Source organism: Larus michahellis, chromosome 9, assembly GCF_964199755.1.
Source record: "Larus michahellis chromosome 9, bLarMic1.1, whole genome shotgun sequence".
Classification (NCBI taxonomy): Eukaryota; Metazoa; Chordata; class Aves; order Charadriiformes; family Laridae; genus Larus; species Larus michahellis.
In genome coordinates this window covers 46724102-46743388 of record NC_133904.1, presented here as the reverse complement: position 1 = coordinate 46743388, position 19287 = coordinate 46724102, and the positions used below count along the sequence as shown (strand labels likewise).

Genomic DNA, 19287 nt, shown 5'->3' with positions numbered 1-19287 from the left:
GCAAGATTTAAGCACGAGCAAACTGACGTGATGGCTCAGCTTCGATGGGTTCTGGCAGATTTGTCTGACGTGTCCTGCTCTGCGGTACAGAGCGCTCGGTGTCGGGGCAGGGATTCGGGGAGGTTTTCCCCCTTCTGTCCCGCCGCTGTTATCAATACACACCTCCCCTTCAGCATCTCGTCCTTGCAGAACCTGAGGGTTACCGGCGCTTGGGCATCTCTCATGGACCTGTAACAAGACCTTTGGGGCTTTTTTTCCCCTCCACAGAAGTCCTGATCCCCTACAGCACTGCCCGGCGTGGGACAAAGGCCCAGCACACACAGACCAGCACTTGCTCTGGTCCTCGCTCCAAGAAAACATTAGCACAACTGGCTAGAACGTAAGAACATCAAATATTTACATGCATCTGTAACAGCAGCAACAGTCTTCTAGCACAGGGAAAAAGGATTTACACCTCACCCTGGCGCTCCTCCCAACATCTATTAACTCACTGATGCACAGACACACAAATCAAATGCTTAAAAGCATTCCATAGGCACAGCAGTAGAGAATTCAGCTGTTTTCCTGCCCCACCTTCTTTTAATTCACTCCAAACTCCCAGCCCGTATAAAATGCCTTTCTTTGTCCAGTAGTGGCAGGATCCCTTTGGAGTCCTGCGGGTTTTAGGGGAGGCTCTGCCAGCCAAAGGTGCTGTCCCCCACCCACGCACCCGGGCCCACGGAGCTCCTGTGGGACGGGCCATTCCTCACCGCGAACCAGAAGTACAGCGCGCTCAGTGCTTTTAATCCACACGTACGACCGCCCACATGCCTTTCAGCGTGTTTTAATTTATAAATTTTAAAGTTAAAACAAATAAATTCTTTTCACTGGTATTAAATAGATGAAAATTAAATTCAAACACATACAACAACTTCAGCTGATAAACAGTATTAAAAAAAAAAAATCTCAGTAGGAAAGAAAGCCTGGTTTGTGCATCAGAAAATCATCCACATTCTCCAGAGAAAAGTTAAAACACTTCATTAAAGGCAAGATACCTGCTTTTCTCCTTGCTACCCTTCCCTCAGCTGGCTTTAAACAAGGAGGAAGAAACTTTTTCCCCTCGGAAAGCATGACAGTTGAGTTATCACATACATTTCCATAACAAATTGAAAGTCTGTGTTGCAGTTATAAGGATCACTTACCTGCGTGCATTTTTGGAGGAATGGGGTCTGCAACTGGCTGAACAACGTGAAGCACCATTCCAGGAACAGGGACTCAGCGCTCTCATGCAATACCATCATTTTAAAGGTATACCATCAACATGAACTCTAGCCAGTCTGTAAATATCAAATAAGCTTGTTTCTATTTCATTTGCCTAACCCTGAAATGTTTCAATCCTGCTTTTAACGTGCCCACATCTAGTTCGTTTTGGGAACTACCTGTTTGCTGAGGGGAGAGCCAATTCAGGAAAACTGGTGGCTCTACAGAACATCAGTTTGGCTGAGGAACAAATTAAATTGGCTCTTAATTTTTTTTTGAAGTCACGTAAGACAGTTAATCTTCAATCAATCAATCTGACGCTCATTTCCACTGGTGCTCATCACTTGCTCTCTCTGCCTTTTTAAGCAGTTATATTCTACTTATAAAAAGGGCTACGTTTTTCAATAGATTATCAACTTGAAAGGCCAAGCCAGTCTTAGTGAAGGTCTTCCAGAACCGATTATAACGTTGTGGTGGGGAAATTATTTTTGACTTATTTTTACTATTATACTGCGTGCTTTTAAGCGAATTGGCATCACGCACATCTCACATGACGGAAAGATGAGAGAAGCAAGGTGAATCAGGCAATGAGCTACAGCAACTGGAACTCCTGGCCAGGGACATTAACGTTCTCTACTCTCTGCTAGAGGAAACAACGATTGAAAAACCCACCGTACATAAGACATGTAACTTCATTCAACTGGAGGCATGAAAACTCAGAAAATCTAGTTTCCTACCTGCATCCTGCCAGCTAAAAACCTTCGGGCAAGTTACATTTTCAGTGATACAAATCCACTCTTTTTACAGTTTTAGAAGCTGGTCTCCACACTAAGGAAGGATTGTCAGGAGTCAAAAACCAACTACACCTTCACCATATAACCAGTAGATTTCTGCCTATTCTTCCAGATTAAAAACACCTCTTGACTAAAAATGTAGGTGACCAGTTGAAAAGTAAATCTAGTTAATATAAAAATAATTTTTTTCTCTCTTGTATAAGCCAAGAGCATTGTTACAGAACAAACCATGATGAGACTTACACCTAAGTGAAAAACAAGCAAAGAAAAAGGGAGGATTTTAACTCTTAAAAATAATTTTCCTTCTTTTCAAAAAGATACTGGATCAATTAAAAGTTACTCTGATTATCTTTCAGATATAGTACCAGCTTAAGTCACAAGACACTACAGAGATAAATTCCAAGGATTTCTCAAAAAGTATAGTTAAATTCTTGTGCTGCAGTAGGAAAGAAAGATTTGGTTCAGAGAATCCCACTGTAGCCATCAATAGCTTTACAATCAACTTCCCTTGAATATTTCTTTTCAGTTTCACAAAGCTAAACTAATGTTTAAATACATGGAGAACTGTGCACTTAAAAGAAAAATCACTTTCCATACCAGTAATAATTTAATGGAAGTTTAAAAATTCCCTATTTCCATTTTATACCCACGTATATGAAATACTACGGGTCCTTTCGCAGCACCTTACAACAGCCACAGACCACAGCGTAAGGAAGGTGGCAAGAACAGGCATCAGCTTCACACATGCTCGCTGGTAACAACCGTTCCGCACCAAAGCTGGGGCCCTGCAGAGACCAACTGATTCTTCTCTTCTCCACACCCCCAGAAATGCAAAATTGTAATTTTAAGCTGCACATCTACAAATTTCCAACCCAACTGCCAAAGACTTACAGTGCTCATAGCAGAAACTGCACTTTTATACATAATATAAATTAGGCATATTTGCACATCAGCAGGACCCACGTACATCCACTTCAGGTCTACCCTCGTTACTACAGGATAAAAGAAATACGATGCTCATTTTCAGGAAAAGTGACATTTTAAACAGCAGCTTTTCCACACCCAGATTTTTCAAAGCTCTCCTCTTGAATTGCTTACTGAAAATAATGGACAAGATAAACAATTTCTGTACCGTTTTCAAAAAGCAATTCCCCAGGTCTCAATACCTATGCTGAAATATAAACGGCACACTTGTACACCTGCGTATAGTTCTCCAGGCAAGGTACATAAGTGCACCTACAGGGAACTGGAGGAGAAAACCTCCTCCCCTTTTACAAAAAGTATTAAGGAAAAAAAAAAAAACAACCAAGAAAAGCTATAGAAAAGTTTCTCACATATAAGTACAAAGAAACAATATGCGAATTCATATGCATTTATGTTGAAATGCTGTCGATGTAAACAACCAAATGAAGAGTCACATACAAGCAGTTAAGACTGGAATTCACATCCTACTTCATAGCAGCCACCACCTTCATTATGATTTAGTTTCCTTCCTCCAAGCCGTTTTAAAACTTTCCAGCATAAGTCCTGGTGTGGTATGTTAGCACCCAAAGATCTTGGGTATCAAAACCTCAACTTACTTCACGCAATTATTTCTTTTTAAACATATATATACACACACTTGGTACTCTCCACACAAATTTCCATTCTCAATATGCAGAATGACAGACAAGTGCCTGTTGCAAACCAGTCTTAACTGTTTCTCCAGGACTTTTAACTCCCTAATCTCTGGTCACATGAAAAGATTTGTAACTATCCAGTGTAAACACCCTCCCTGTCACGCAATACGTGGATTAGTCAGTGTAACTAGGGTGTTGAAGGCATTTGGCTGAAACACTTTTTCTTGACATATGAAGGGATGAAACATAAATACACAACACACAACTATGAGCAAAGGCAGTTCCCTTCCGCCCAGCTCCAATTAACTGCAAAATGGACCCAATTTTTTCGCTGAAATCTGATTTCAAAGTGAAAGCTCACAGTCCTATGATGCACTTCATATACATTTCACCACTCTGTAAGTGAATGAAAATGAAGTCAAACACATTTCTTCCCTACCCAACACATAACAGCAATGAAGTTGTATTATTTCATAAGGCATATTCATCTTCAGTGAGAATCCAAGCATAGGCAAGAATTCTGCCAAGTCATGCGATCCTGTAACTTCTTCATCTACCCAACATCTGGAAATTCCAGTATCTCCCACTCTATTCCTCAGGCGGAATAATCCCTGTCATGGTGGGCATTTTTTATTTAACACAACTAAAGAGCAGGGCTAAATAAAAAACCCCTCAGCAGCTGGACCTCTGTATCTTTCAAAAAGAGGGACACACAAACAACCAATTTTTGCAGTTCTCTGGCTTTATCCCATAACCTGCCTTTTTACAATATCTATATATATATAAATTAGAAAGAGATAAAGCCAACGATTAACTGCAGCAGCGTTCATGAAAAAACTTCAGTCCGTATTACACAGTCTCTTCTGATCGGAGATCACTGAGGTGTAAAGGTGAGAATCATCCAGCTGATAACAAAGTAGAAGAGGAAGATGGGGTACACAACAAGAGCTTTGCGGTTTGGAGGCTGACTGTCTGCCAAGAAAGCTGTAGATGCTGGTGAAAAAGAAAAATACTTGAAATGTGAGCAGCATAAAACTAAAATTCTAAGATCCACTGCAGATGTTAATAATTTTGAATTAGGATCTGCATCACAGTTACGTTGAAAGAGAAAACAGAGTAATCCATTGCTCAATACCAATGGTCTATAATCACCAATTAAAACTGTATCATATAGAAAGATGAATGCTGATTAACATTCTGTAACAAGAGTCATACTTACACATTAAGAACGGGAAAATAATGCAAACGCATCTGTATAAAATTCGCATTTTCTAATAGTATTTATAACATAGATAACGGAATAAAATACCCAGTAGTCTCACATGGGGTTTAATATTAAATTATTGTCCTTCTGCCAAAGGCAATCTGCGTATGACCATGAAAATCAACAGGAGCATAGGCAGAGGCTGAATCTCTGACAACACAAGGACTGGAAGAACTATTTCTACAACACTTCAGCAGCCTAGGAAACATCTTAAACTACAATACCCATTGCCTTTACCTAACAGAACGCTTGCAGATCTACCTCCTTAAGCACCGCACTACTCAAGCGCACATAACAGCGTTATAACGCAAAAAGGTACTCACCTAACGTTGACCAGCCAAACATAGCTACTACTACAATAAGACGTATAATGAAGCTGACAGTCCCAGAACCTGCCAGCAGTACCAGCCTGCACACCAGCATTGCTACTGTCAGGGGCAGGACACAGTAACCCAGAACGCACAGGCTCTGAAAAAAGGATCTGGAATGGAGAGACAGAAAGGGGAAAAAAAAGTAGTCAAACCAAAGCATTGCAGAAACTCCACACATGGGAGCATTTTAACTGCTACTAAATAAACCAGCACTCACATAGTTCCTCCGAGAAGCTTTGAGTTTAGTGTGATGACAACTGCACCAAACCAGATGATGACAAAGACCTCAGCAAACTGGGGCCCTCCGTCGTCTTTACTATCTGCAGATCCACCCTGAAGCATCCTGTTGTAGGTAACAGATAAAAGGAATCATTTGCAGTCAATGACTGAGTTTTCATAGACTTGGAGTAGATGGCAGAATAGAAGCCCAAAACCTTGATCCCCAGTTAGGCTGCAGACTAATAATTTTTTATCTGTTATTTTTAGTAGTATCCTCAATTTTGTATAGACAAGGAAATTGGCTGTGGCTCAACCGAGTGCATTTCAGTCCATTCATTTACTTGTTTTGCAGACTGTGTGAGCACGTAGGGGAGAATAAAACCATAGATAGCAGGCTAAAACATGAAAATTAAAGTACCAAAACTTTGATAACCTCTTAAAGCAGGCAAAGTAGTGCATGATAAAACACGAAAGCCTTAAGGAAAGCTTGTAATAACTACAGGACACAAGCAACGCAAAGCCTGGGAAAGTGAGTATACATTGATTTGAATATTTAAATTACACTGTGTACTTCTGCTAAAGCTTTACCAACATTTTACTGGATGGTTTCTGTACCTTAAGTACATAAGTGCGCCTCAATTTGTTGATATCACCAACATTTCCATGCTGACACAGGCAGATCTGCACACATATGCTCCAGTGGAGCACAAGCAACTCCTGGGAGCCACCATCATCTCCCACCTATGAAATCCTACAACAGCCTCTCTTTTTCCATCTCTTCTCCAGGATATGTAGCACACACACTGCAGCTCTTAGACAAAGGTTTTAGGGTCAAAGCCAGACAAATGCATCAGAATCAAGGACAACATGAATCAGGATACCTTTCAGTAAAATAATTCTTAAGACAGGGGACTAGGAAGAGTTCACCCTTAAATCCTAAATTTAAAGAAGAGAGGTCCTAATGGGCTTGAAGTGTCACAAACACGTTTTATAAGAAAAACTAAACAGGCAGTGTTTGCAGAAGACCAGAGAAGGATTAGAGGAACTTGATCTCAACACATTTTTAATTTCTCATTTCTCCAAAGTAAAAGACTATAAAAACCCAAATCCATCCACTATAGGTACTTACAGCGCAAGCGAGACACAAAGCACCAAAGGGCCCCAAAGATCCCCTGTAGGTAAAGGAAAAAATAAAATCATAAATATAATTTAGATGATAGATAGAATGATCCCCCATTTCATTACTGGGAGTAATAAAGCACCTTTTCCAACTCCCAATGTATCATTTTCCATATGACACTTTCTTATAATTCTCTTATTTAGCATCTTATGCCATATTCTATAAGATAATTTATTCAAAGCCTGCCAACTGTTAAAGCTACCTGTTCTACATACTCTAGCACATTTAAAGTGTTCCACCTTTAAAGACCGTTGGTAACTCTCTGATTTTTCACGTTTGCTATTACGCATTCTACAACAGAAAGAACACGCAACAGACGCTTCTGATCCCTTTTCCCATGAACTCTCCCTTCTTCGATGTAGGCAAAGTCTGTTGGCAAAACATTCTTTCAAAATTTTGAAAATCGTTTTATACGTACAGTCTCTGAGGAGCGCACTGCTCTTCTTTGGATACATGACATGGACAAATTTCTTCCCAACAGCCTTCAGATCTCTCATCTGAAATAAAGAAGAAACACTTTAATTTATCCCTTCATAAAAATCACAGCTCAGAAACAAAACAGAAAGACAGAAGTGAAGCAGTATCAATGGTAAATCTAGACAGGATCCAACCCAAAGATTTCTGTAGCATCCTCTGCAACAAACAATGCCCCCTTTTTCTGCATTCCTTAACGACCACAATATTATATCTTCTAATAACACCCAACTAAGACCAATAATTTGTTTGCTCCTCTAGGAAAAGAAAATTAATGAAAAATCCTATCAGCTGGGACAGTTTTCTTCCAAGCTCCATCTGAGGCCTTCAGCCTTGCAAAGGTTTTGAGATCACAGAGAAACTTTGGGGTTGTTATTCAGATATTTTTTGACCTGCAAGAATTCATTTTACATGGCTAGTTCTAAAAAAAAAAAAATAATCCCCAAACTTACAACGAAGTACAAGTCAAGTAGAGCTATGCAAAAATTACAGCTTTTGCATAACAGTTGGCCAGAGACATCAGGAAAACACGTGTTTTACTGTAGACAGCGGCACAGACTCACAATAGTATCCCTAACAGGCTCATCCAGTGTGGAGAAGTCTTCATCAGGAGAGTGAGATCCGACAGGAACAGTAATCTCCCCTTCCACCGGAATGTCTTCAGATATCGACACATCTGCAAGACCTGCAAACTAAATGTATTTTCAAATCTTTAGAAAGAAAGAAATACAAACCAGATCATACTCACTTCAGATGTTTTTCAGCTGGGTTTAGGATGAAAACAACTACTCAGAATTCAAAGATATAACTTAATAACACAGTCAACAACAGAGCCCAAATGTTGTCCACTCAGTTTAAATAGCTCACAGTCTAAAGAAGTGAGTAGATATGTATAAGCAAAGCATTTCTGTTTCCTTCAGTAACTCCCAATAACCTTTCTGTCCTTTATTTAGACAGCAACAACTAATGAAAATAAAAAGGTTGTTTGTGTTTTTTAAACAATGTAATGCCTGACAGATGTACAGCCACACCAACGCACAGGGGTACACTGTCTTTCACAGACTCCATGGGGAAACAACTCATCAGAAACTGTACAGACATCTACAGCCCGAGCACAAACTCAAGGCTGTTAAACGCCAAACGCGAACGAAAATTATTTCCGCCAGCCAAGCGGCAAGTGAAAGCACTCGAGTTCACAGAGATGGAAGCAAACAAAGAACAGCCCGACCGGTTCCACAGCGGACTCTGGGGCAGACAGGGCAGGGGTAAGCCGCAGGAGGGAGCGGCCGGAGGCCGACGGCTCCCTGTCCCTGCCCTCCCTGCCAGCCAGCGGCCGGGCCTCCCAGCGCCCCGCTCCCCCCTCAGCCTGCCCCTGCTCCGGGGAGGGAGGGCGGGCCGGGGCCGAGGCCGACCCGCCCCGGCCCTGCCAGCCCGCCCGCGGCCCCCAAGCCCAGAGCGCCCGGAGCTCCGCAAACACCGCCGGGCCGCAGCCCCAACCCCGCAGGCGAGCTCCACCGGCCCGCCCGGAGGGACGGAGGTGGCTGCCCCACTCACCAACGAAGCCCCGGCACCGCTCCCCTCCGCCGCCGCCATCTTGGCTGCCCAGGCGACGTGGAGGCCGTGCTACGTCATCACCCCGCGCCGCGACCGTAGCCGCGTCACGCACCGCCGAGGGCGTCCATGGCAACGGCGATGGGAACCCACCCGCTCCGCCCCGCCGGCAGGGGGCGCCCTCGGCGCGCGCGCGTGGCCCGGCTCGGGGCGAGGGGCTGCGGCGGCCCGGCGGGACGGGAGGCACCGGGGGGGGGGAGTGTGGGGTGCCCGGGGCCGGCCCCGCCGAACTACAAGTCCCGGCAGCGGTGGGGCGGCCGGAAGCGGGGGTCGGGCGGGGCGGGGGTCGCCTCAGCCCCGGCGCAACGGCCCAGTGCGGCCCGGCCCCCGCAGGCAGGCAGGCAGGGCCGGGGCGGGGCCGGGGCGGCGGCATGGCCGCCCGGGGCGGAGGGAGGGGGCCGTAGCCGCGCCCGCAGCGCGGCGGTAGCTGTGGCGGTGGCGGCGGGAGGAGCGGCCGCCGCGGAGCCATGGGGCACCCACCGCTGGAGTTCAGCGACTGCTACCTGGACAGCCCCGACTTCCGAGAGCGGCTGAAGTGCTACGAGCAGGAGCTGGAGCGGACCAACAAGTTCATCAAGGAGGTGATCAAGGACGGCAACGCGCTCATCGCCGCCATACGGGGTGAGCGGGGCGGCGGCGGGGCGGGGGCCCGGCGGTCTCCAGCCTTGCGGGGTGGGGAGCGGAAAGGGCCCGGGGGCCGCGTCCAGCCCGTCACCGCCGGCGATGTGCCGTTTGGTACCGACGCCGGTGCGGGGATGGGGCCTGCGGGTGCAGGAGCCGGCCCCTCTCTGTCCTGGGCTTTCTCCTTCTTGAACACAACCCTGCAGAGGCGTTTCTGGAAGCCCACCTTCGGCTTGGTTCCCGCGGAGCCTCATGCCCCATACCCCGATGCTTGGCAGCTGCCGTCATTGCCTCCTGTCCCCATAACCCGGCGCTTGGCAGCTGCCTTCGTCACCAGCATCGCGTCGGGGTGGGCTTGGCAGGCCATGGGCAGCAAACCCTGCCTCCCGCCACACCTGGGGGTCCATCCGGAGGTGGCCCCGCAAGGGGACAGGTCAGACTCCATCGTCCGGGTGAGCTGGGCTGGCACTGGCGGTGTCGCAGGGCACCAGCCGCTGAGCCCATTGAGCTCTCCCAGGCACCGCCTTCATTTAAGGAGAATAATCTCGTGTCTGGGGAAGACGCTTGATTATTTTGATTCAGCAAATAACGGGTGGAGCGTGGCCAGGGCAGCACGGGTCACCTCGTCACCCAGCCCTGCTTCCCTGGGGTGGCCTGCTGCGGGAACGAGAGGGCTCCATCCAGGGATAGTCCTTAGTCCTTCTTTTGTTGTGGGTGAATTCTTTTTTTTTTAACAACGATGAGAATTTTTTACAATTAAATGTCGATCTCAGTGTTGACTTTAAGGGAGTCACTTGTTCAGAAGTACTGACTGAGACCATCAGAGGTACCTGGGCCAGGTTGTGCCATCTGAAACCACACAGTCCTGCGTGTTTGATGCTTTACTGACCTGTCCTTCTGCTTAGATTCCCCCTCACCCCAAGAGCTGTAGGTGTTATTTTCCCATGTCATCTCTCACATCTTCTCCGCTTTTATGAATGTGCATAAAAATATGGCCAGAGGTGTATGATAGCGCAGCAGCTATGAATGCTGCACTTGCATCAGCCCAAGTGAAGACAAATAAAAAAAAAATTAGCGGGGCAGACTCAGATCATGCGCTGTTTTTCTTGCCAGCTGGTTGGTTTTTAGTTGGTATTAATAGGTTTAGCTGCTGCCCTTTTGTTAAGAATAATTCAGAGCTTCCTTGTTATCAAGGCCATGGCTGGAATAGTCTGTGTTTGCCCATCTGGAAAACAGTGAAGACAAAAGCTAGTGTGACTGAAACAGCAGACGTCATAGGGCTGTTAAGACGCTAAAATGTACTACAAAAAAACCCCAAATCTCTGCCCAGTCCAGGGGAAAAAAACCCAACAAAATGAAAACCAAAGCGATATTCACAAGCGTGCTTGTTAAGGTAAATAATTTGCTTTTTTTTCATTGCTTTGGTCAAAACTGTTTCCTTTTTTAATGTTTGTAAACCCTAATGCTGCGCTTGGAGTAGGGATGTGAGAGGATTTTGCTGGGTCAGCAGACCAGTCCCAGTGAGACTGGCCAAGGAGGAAGGGAAAAAGTAGAAGGAAACTGAGTACACCCAGACAGCACAGATAACCCCCCAGAACTGAGGAAAGAGCACATTTCTTGCCTGAAATGCTGTGGGGGTGGTTTTGTGCTGCTTTCCTTTTTTAAGAGTGCAGCTGAGCCAGCCGGCAGGGGGGTGGTCTGTCAGAGCAGACTGCTGGGCACGGCACCCCTTCCCGTTTAGTTAACAAATAACTTTTAAAAAAATTCTAGGCCCTCCTCTCTGAATCCTGTCCATGTGGGAGTGCAAATAGGAATTTGGGGCTACTCACTGTTCATTGACTAAACACCTTGGGCTGATGGCTGGTAAGTTCTGCTTCCTGCTCAGGGACAGCGATGGCTGATGATTCGTTTCTGCCCCTTAGCAGTGCTGTGGGATGGATCCGTCCCGCAGTAGCTGGGAAGCAAAGGTGGTGATAGTCTTACCAGGAGAGAGAGTGAGATCCCTTCATCAAGGGTAAAGGGTTAATTATGATGATTGTTCCAGTTGGACCTGTTATCTGTCCAGAGGTCCTGTCCTCTGCCTTACCCTTTTAATGGGTGAGGCACCCTCTTGGTTAAACCTTTGGCCAAACTGTTCCAAGCATTGACTCACTTACTGAGTTCAGACCTCTGGTGACTTTACAGATGTATATATTGTCTGCATGTTTGCTGATTAATTACTGAATAAACTCCAACATAAGATTTAAAGCAAATCGGTCCCCCTGTTTTGCTCAGACTTGTAGACATGTCAAGCACCTGCTGTCTCCAGCTGGCCGGCTCTTCAGCCTGACGTGGTGATGGAAACTGCTGAACAAAAGGCTCGGGTGCAGCACAGTCTGGATACAAACACATGCATCCGCGTAAATTATGCAAGCGCAGCAATACTCGCCAAGAAAAGAAATGCAGTTCCCCGTTGTGGGAAAGTAGGATCTGCTGGGCTTTATGTGATCTGCCATAAGCACAGTCCACACTGAGACTCAAAAACCTGAGACTGCCCAAAGCTGTCTTTTATTTTCCGTTTGCCAAGTAAGAGGGAAAAAAGTGAGTGTGACTACATGAGTTCTGCAGGACTAGGAGTTCATGTTCTGGGTGAAGCCGGGTGGTTTTGAGTTGTCTGCCATACATAGCATGTATGTTGTTCTTTTCTTGGTTGCTGACAGTGTTCTTGTTGCAAGTGTCCAGCCAGTTAAAGTTGTCTCAGCCTACCTGCTGGGTAGTAAAATATTAGGAGTGTTCCAGCAGAGTCTCTAGAAGGTAAAAAAGAAAAAAAGCCCCATGTGGTATCATTTTATAATGTCAGCAGCACAAGCTAGTCATCCATCGTCTAACAAGTGCTACTTCAGTGACTTCTATTTGGAGATTTTTGGATGTCTTTTGACTTTTTTTTGTAGCCCTTTTACTGGTAGATTAATTCACCATAATTGGATTTGTAGCAAATTAATACATGAACTTGAGTGCAAATTTTTTAAACAAGTCATTCAGGTACCATGGAATTGTTAATGTGTAATATTAAATGCTTCCAGTGTTATATGTCTAGCTGGTAGGTGCGCTGTTTTAATTAAATGGATTGCTTGTTTTACAAATGCACGTAGTCCCTTCCATTTCCCAGTTTTAATCCCGTCCGCTGCATCCCGTGCGTGGTCAGCGATGGCGAGCGGTGAATCACTGCGAGTGTGACCTGGCTGCGATGTGCTGCGGGGAGCAGCAGTTTTGAGGCAGCCACGTCTTTACTCTAGACTTGTTTACTGGTGTTTATACCCAGTGGTCTCAAGGCTCGCTGAGATCCAGGCCCTCCCTCAGAGGAGAATTCCTCTTGATCTGGATGAAATATCATTTAATCCCCTTCCCTCAGTGATTCCTATGTGTGGCATGCAGGAGTGGTGCAGGCGCCCAGCGCTTTTTCAAGGAGATGAGTGAACGCTCAGGGGAACCCTGCTCGTGGGTGCCCACTCACTATTCTGGAGAGGAGAGGCAAGTCCCCCCCTTCCGCAGGAGAAGAATGGCATGGAGATCTACTGGGGATTGTCCCTTCCAGGGAGTCCATCTGTCAGCACAGCTTGGAGGCATTGGTCCTGCTGGATGCCAAGTTGAAACTGCTGCTCCTGAACTCCCAGCTGGGGAGGCAAGGGCAGCAGGGACCCATGGCGGGGGGACATGGGCCTTGGTAAGGAAATTCATCTGCTTTCGAGCTACCACTCCTCTTCAGAAGTCTGACGACTTCAGCTTCCCTTCACATTTCTCATGAAAAGCTGAAATTGCCTTCCCGTTCCCTTCCCTTCCCCAATCCGGGGAGCGGCTGGAAGTGCAGCCAGGGCCGCAGGGTAAGTGCTTTCCCAGGCAGCAGGGCTTCCCCGCCTCTTGCTCCTCTGCAGGGAGAAGCAGGAGGGAGTACTCTGCCCGCTGCAGTTGTTCAGGGGCCAGCACTGGAAACCGTCCCTGGAAAGCCCTGCCTCTGTTGGGTTTGCGGTGAGGCAGAGCCAGGAGCAGCTCCCGCACGGGTTAGCTCGGATTGGGGAGAGGACTGAAGGATGGCTTCCAGTGGCAGCCATGGCTTGTGCTTCTCCAAAGCACGTGCGTTGGAGGAGGCTTTTCTGGGGGCTGCAGAAAGCCCCTCCCCAGCTGCCCCAGCTCACACGAATGGGAAGGTTTGTGCTCGTGGTTTTAGTCATGCCGTCCTTCTCTGCGGAGGAGGGAGGCAGTAAGGGGCAACTTCAGCTCCCCTTGGTCTGCTGTGTGCCTCAGTTTACCCTTTTGCAGAGCAGGTAGTGCTTCAGGGCTTTGTCTGAAGCAGGGGGCTCTTACTCCAATGAGGGGTGCACTTCGGTGCCTTAAACTCCTCTTGCCTTTCAAGGGATAAGGAGAAACTGGTTCGACTCCACCCACCCAACTCTGACATGTTTCCTGCTGAAATAAATAAAATAAAATATGATGTGTAGAGCCCTCCTGAGTGTCGTGCAGCTCCCCATGTTCTGATGTGGGTCCTCATGCACTTACAGTCACACGGTTGTTGCCTTTAAGTGTGTTTTTTTTTTTCTCTTGCTGACTGACAAACCCCTGACAACTGACTATATGTGGGACACCATGAGATGACTAAGTCTAAGGCTGTGCCAAATGAGAAATTAAACTGACTAAAGCAGAGAAAAATATTGTTGATTTGTAATCATCTTGGGCATGAAAGTCAGCAACAGCAAGTAAGTTACTTTGACACAGAAATGTGAGTTATTTTTGTTGTAAAGTTGGATGCATCCCTTCTTTTTCATGCCAGGAGTACGCAGAGTCGCTGGTAGTGCCAAGTGACAGTCTGGTCCCATACGTTGCGGTGGCAGTGCTGAAGCCGCTGTGACCTGGCCCTGGCTGGGGAGGGAGAGGGGCTGGGGGGTTAGCCTTCCTCCCGGGGCTGGGGTGGCCGGCCAGCATCTTCTCCTGAGACACAGTTCCTTGTCAGTCCGTAGGCCAGCGCTGCTGCAGGGCTGCTTCACTCAGCCCTGAAAGCCGAGCTCGGAAACTGCGAGGTCTGCCTTGCTTAGAGCATGGTGGGCTGGTGTCTGTCCCCTTGGGCTGGTGTCCATCCCCTCGGGCTGGCCAGGGCTCGGCGTAGGCACCGGGGATCCGTCCCCAGCAGCAGCTGGTTTGTGTCGCGGAGCTCACAGCCCCATGCCGCGGTGGCCAGTGCTGGCATCACAGGCAAGACTCGCTGCAGGCTGCGTGCTTGAGGCCACAGGCAAGGACAGCAGAAGTAGGCGACTGTGTAGCGTCGTCGTTGTTGTAAGAACGGCTTCTTTACAGCGTTTTCTCTCTGTGGCTCGATACGTTGGTCTTCTTGGAATCTCTCCTGCTCGCTGCACTCTGCTATGTGTGTGGTAATGCAAAGCCATCTATTTCCCCCTGGTCTTTGATCTTCTCTTGCAATTATATATCAAATGGAGTTTGAGAAATGTCAAGTTGAGGCTCTTTTTATTAATGTACAAGTGCTGCAATGGTGTAAACTGTCCTTTGAAGCTGGAAGAGCTTTGAGTTCTCATGCAAATGTTGCATACATGGGTTTGAACTTTATTTCTGTACTGCATAAAGCTTTGTAGATTGTTTTTGATTTTGCATGTCAATTAACCAGCCTCCCCAGGCAGTGCAAGCGTTTTATCCTAATGTTATAAAGGAATGCGTAGAGGCATCTATGCCTGTGAAGCACACGGCAGTCTGTAACAAAAGGGACTGGGTGGGCTTTTCCCCTGGAACAGGGGAGAAGGAGGGAGAATGGGGGATCCAGGGAAGGTCCCACCATCATCCTCTTCCCCACAGGTCCGGCACCGCAGTGCTGCGGGTGGGAATTTGCTTGTTGGCTTGGGGGACTCTGTGGCCTCAGCATGGCAGACCTGTTCTCAACAGGTTTCTGTGCTGTTGTTAGAGGTGATGCTTGAGGGTTTAATGCCTTGGAGTGTAGAAAGCGGAGTGTTAACAGAATGTGGTATTTTAATGAGATTAAAGCAGCCTTGGAGTGGTCTGCCCAGTTCCTGCAGAAAGCCGATGTGCTGGTTCATGTAAAGTCTGTAGAGACAAAGGCTTGAATTTGTTACTATAGTATGTCACAGCTAGACGCTGGTTTTTGTCTATGTCTGAACAAACCTAAAGCTCTTCTGGAAAAGGAGGAAGAGGAATGAGTCTGTCCCATGCTTGCCCTTCTGCTGGCACGAGAAAAGCTGCAGCTCTCCAGGCAAACATTAGCTCTGCACTCCAGGCAGAGCTTGGCATCGAGGCGCCTGCATTAAAAATATCCTGTCCCACAAAGACAGCTTAGTTGTGAGCCAGCATATGGCACATTAATGAAGATGCGCATAGAAATTGTCCGTGTGGATGCACAGAGGCCTTCTGTCTCGTGGAAAGCCGCTCGTTAAACTGCCCAGTGTACCCCGAGGAATCTGGAGTCCAAACAAGACTTGTATAAGCAGTTTCTCTGGTGCCACTGACTAGGTGAGTGTGAAGGGGCTGGTCGTGTGCCCGGGTTGGTAATGCAGCTGCTGCTCAGCGGATCTGAATTCTTGAAAATCGGTCCGTCCTCTTCTTTCTGCTCCGGTTGTATCCTGCGCTCTCCTGATGCTGCGCCCCAGCAACAGTCAGTGTCCAAGCCTGGACTTGAACGGATGCAGGATCAGACCCTGTACCAGTAGGCACAACTCTCAGAACAAATTGGCCCTGGCTGGGTATAATCAGCTGAGTAAGGCCTCGTTAGCTTGGCTGGTCTGCCATCCCTGCATTTGGAGATGGGATTCGTCGTTATTAGAGCTTAGGGGGAACCTGAGCCCGGAGCTGCAGACGGAGCAAGCCATTGAGCGCTCCTGGCCAGAGCGGGGCTGAGTTCAGCTGGGTGTCAGCCCCACTGCCTTATCAGTCACCTTCCAAATGAAGGATGTTGGAGAAAGCATTGCAGAGGAGAAACACAGACGCAGAACTGTTCCTTGTTCCCTCACGCTTTCCCACTGAAGCATCACTAAAATCTTTAGTTTCACTGTGGACCTGTTTTTCCACCCGTGCTGGTGGCACTGGGAGGAGCTGCCTTGGGCTGACTCTCCAGAAGGGGCTGGCTCACTGCTGCGGGGACACCTTCCCCCTTGCTCCTGGAGCACATTACACCATAGCAGCTAGTGTTAAGCTGTTTCTGGACTTGAGCAGGGGAAAAATGACTTGCTGGAAAATACATCACTCCCCTCTAGCAATAATGCATTCTCCTTGTACTTGTCCGCTCTTTGCTGGTCTTCTCTGCCCTCACTGGGGATTTCATCCAGTAAGGGCTCTGGGTACTGCTGCTAACTTTTAAAATTTTCTCCTAACTTTTCAGCTGTAGTTATCTGAAGAGACATCAGACCTATACCCAGCTTAAAAACAATCAATTGCTTTACAGTGATATTGTGCGCACCTAAACACCTCCCAGACCTAAACCAATTACACTCAGTAAGTTAAAGACATCAAGGACGTGCTAATTTAGCCAGGAATGAGGATCCTCTGCAAAAGAGAAGCCTGCAGTAATAGAATGAAAATGTCTTCTTGAGAATTTGGAGACTTATGTGCTCCTGAGTATCGCTGTGCTCCAGCGCTGCAGGCTGTGGTTTGCACCATCTTATGGCAACGATGATAGCAGGAACACCTGGAAGCTGTTCACACAGAGACCTTGGGAGGCCTCGGGTAGATAAAGTGTATGTGTGTGTGAGTTTCTGTATGTGGGAGAGACCACAGTATTCTGCACAATACCATTTACAGAAGTGATACTGGAAGTACTCTGGCATCATTGACCTAATAGGAGGTGCATAACGATATCCACCAGATGTGATTCCTTCCACTGGAAAAAAATCACATCACCTTTTTTTCCTCGATGGGCCTGTGTCTCTGCCTTTGAGTGGAGTGGGAGTTCAAATTCCCTGCCCCCCGAAGCAGCTCCGAAGCCATGCTCAACTGTAAAAAATGTTTCTGTGTCTTTATGTCAATGCAGTGGACTTCAGCTCACGCGCCACTGGCGCTGCTCTCCCTGGCAAGCATCTGTGCTCTGTGGGCATCCTTAGGACAGGTGGGAAGAGGGGATTCTCTTTGCAGCCAGCAGTCGATGAAGCAGCTCGTTTTCCGGGGCTGTAGGCACTGTGCACAGAATCTAGGGCCTCAAGTTGGTGCAAATCTAAACCAGACATGCTCTAACCAGAAACTAAAAAACAATAGAGAAAAAAAAAAGAAAAAAACCCTTCCAAAAAGCCAGCCCTCCCCCCAGCCGCCAAAGCCGTATCTTCAGATGCAGGCAGTAAAGACAAGGAGGCCGCACAGGATCTGCCTACCCCAGTTGCGAGGTGTATCTTACCCCTTGTTTCGGGGCTTGTTGATGTGTGTTTGTTAGATTCGGCAGCAGCACCACGCGCCAGCCCTCTCCCTGCCGGCGCAGGGGTGGGTGAACAGGCTGGACCAGCTCTGGTCCAGCTTAAGACAAACCACAATATTTTGTGATGGCTTTTTCCAGACCAGTCAGTGCCCCGATACTCTTCCCGAGAGCTTGCCTGCATACATCGTAACAAAGGGTCAGGGCAAGAGGTTAAGTCGTTTTCATGTGTTTAAGTATATTTTTTTTTTTCTTCTGCCACACACGAGACATGCAGAGAGCTTTTCATCCATCCTCTGTTGCCTTTCCTGGCTCCTTCCCTGGGAGGATGTGGGTGTTATCCATGTTTTGTAATGTGTCTGACAGCCCACGGGCTCACAGCAGCGCTGCTGCTGACCAAAGAGTTTCCTCTTGAGTCACTGTGTGAAGACTCAGCTTTTCTGGCTTTTTTTCTTGAGAAATTTTTGGAATATTTTATTAATTCTGTTGCTAGCACGCTGCTAACTACACATGTGGCATCCCACGTTCGCCCACAAGCCTTTCACGGGTGGCTTCTGTCCTGCTGTGTGCCAGCCCAGCTTCATGGAGCGACAACAGCAGTCCCGCTCGTTCCGCAGCACGATGCTGGCCGTGCTGCTCCTCAGCCCTGTGACACATTGTACCTACCTAGAGAACATGGCACTAGCACCGATCTCTGGCTGCCCGGCTGTGGATCTGGTCGGCGAGGAGGAGCCGGAGTGCCAAGATGGCCCATGGCCCCAGTGGGAAAAGGGGGAGACCGTGCCGTGGATGCTGGGCTGCAGCACCACGTGCTGCCGAAGCGGTGCCTTCGCTGCCGGGAACGCTGCCCTTCAGCACGGCCTTTGGGAAGTACAAAGTTTCTATGCAGTTTGAAGAAGTGTGAGGTTTATAGGAAAAAAGGACAAACTTCTTTCCTGCAAACAAGCAGTGCTATATTAGAGACGTTGAACACGCTGAAAGGAAAGCTCCTTTGAAACGGCTAATGATATTCAGCAGCCGGCAGTTATTTTTCTTACTAAGCATTAAATCAGTGTTTCAAAAGTGTAAACCTTCTATTTGAGTTTCTGATACGTATGCAGGGGAAAGCTTTTTGGAAACTTCTCATTTTTGGTGATGGTGGACTTTTCCACCTGGGCTTCTGTTTTGCCTTGCAGACTCCTCACCACTGTGGGCTGAGTTCCTCCTTTGGGAGCGACAAGCCCCCGGATCATGCTGGCTTTTCCCTTCTGGGGCGCATTCATAAACTGCCTTTGTGGCTGGTGTCTTTTTTTGTCCACGGAATTCTCCATGCAGGTGAATGTGCAGTCATGAGTTGTTCAAATGATGATAAGAGCAGATGAATAGCCTGTGATGAAGTTTATAAATATAAGTAAAGCCCAGAATTCAGGTTGCTCTCTGTAGTCTCTCTCCTTTTTTTTTGTCCTCCTCCTCTAGCTAAGACTGATTATGAAGTGCTGGGGCCAGATATTTTTAAAACAAGGGTAA

The 19287-nt window shown here is 47.3% G+C and overlaps 2 protein-coding genes across 3 annotated transcripts in view; one reads left to right on the top strand and one right to left on the bottom strand.

The window, feature by feature from the left end:
* Positions 1 to 807: 807 nt before the first annotated feature.
* YIPF6 (Yip1 domain family member 6) lies at positions 808 to 8847 on the bottom strand. Its single transcript, XM_074599639.1, has 7 exons — positions 8715 to 8847; positions 7724 to 7852; positions 7105 to 7183; positions 6636 to 6678; positions 5505 to 5630; positions 5240 to 5397; positions 808 to 4645 (listed from the first exon to the last, which is right to left on the bottom strand). Exons 1-7 carry the CDS (start codon positions 8751 to 8753, stop codon positions 4527 to 4529), a joined length of 693 nt encoding a protein of 230 aa, XP_074455740.1. The 5' UTR covers positions 8754 to 8847; the 3' UTR covers positions 808 to 4526.
* Positions 8848 to 9091: 244 nt separating this feature from the next.
* Positions 9092 to 19287, top strand: part of OPHN1 (oligophrenin 1) — a 68968-nt gene continuing 58772 nt past the window's right edge. For both annotated transcript variants that reach the window (XM_074599638.1, XM_074599636.1), the window contains exon 1: positions 9092 to 9392. In XM_074599638.1, the coding sequence (XP_074455739.1) occupies positions 9239 to 9392 (154 nt within the window). In that variant the 5' untranslated portion in view covers positions 9092 to 9238. The remainder of the gene's footprint in view (positions 9393 to 19287) is intronic.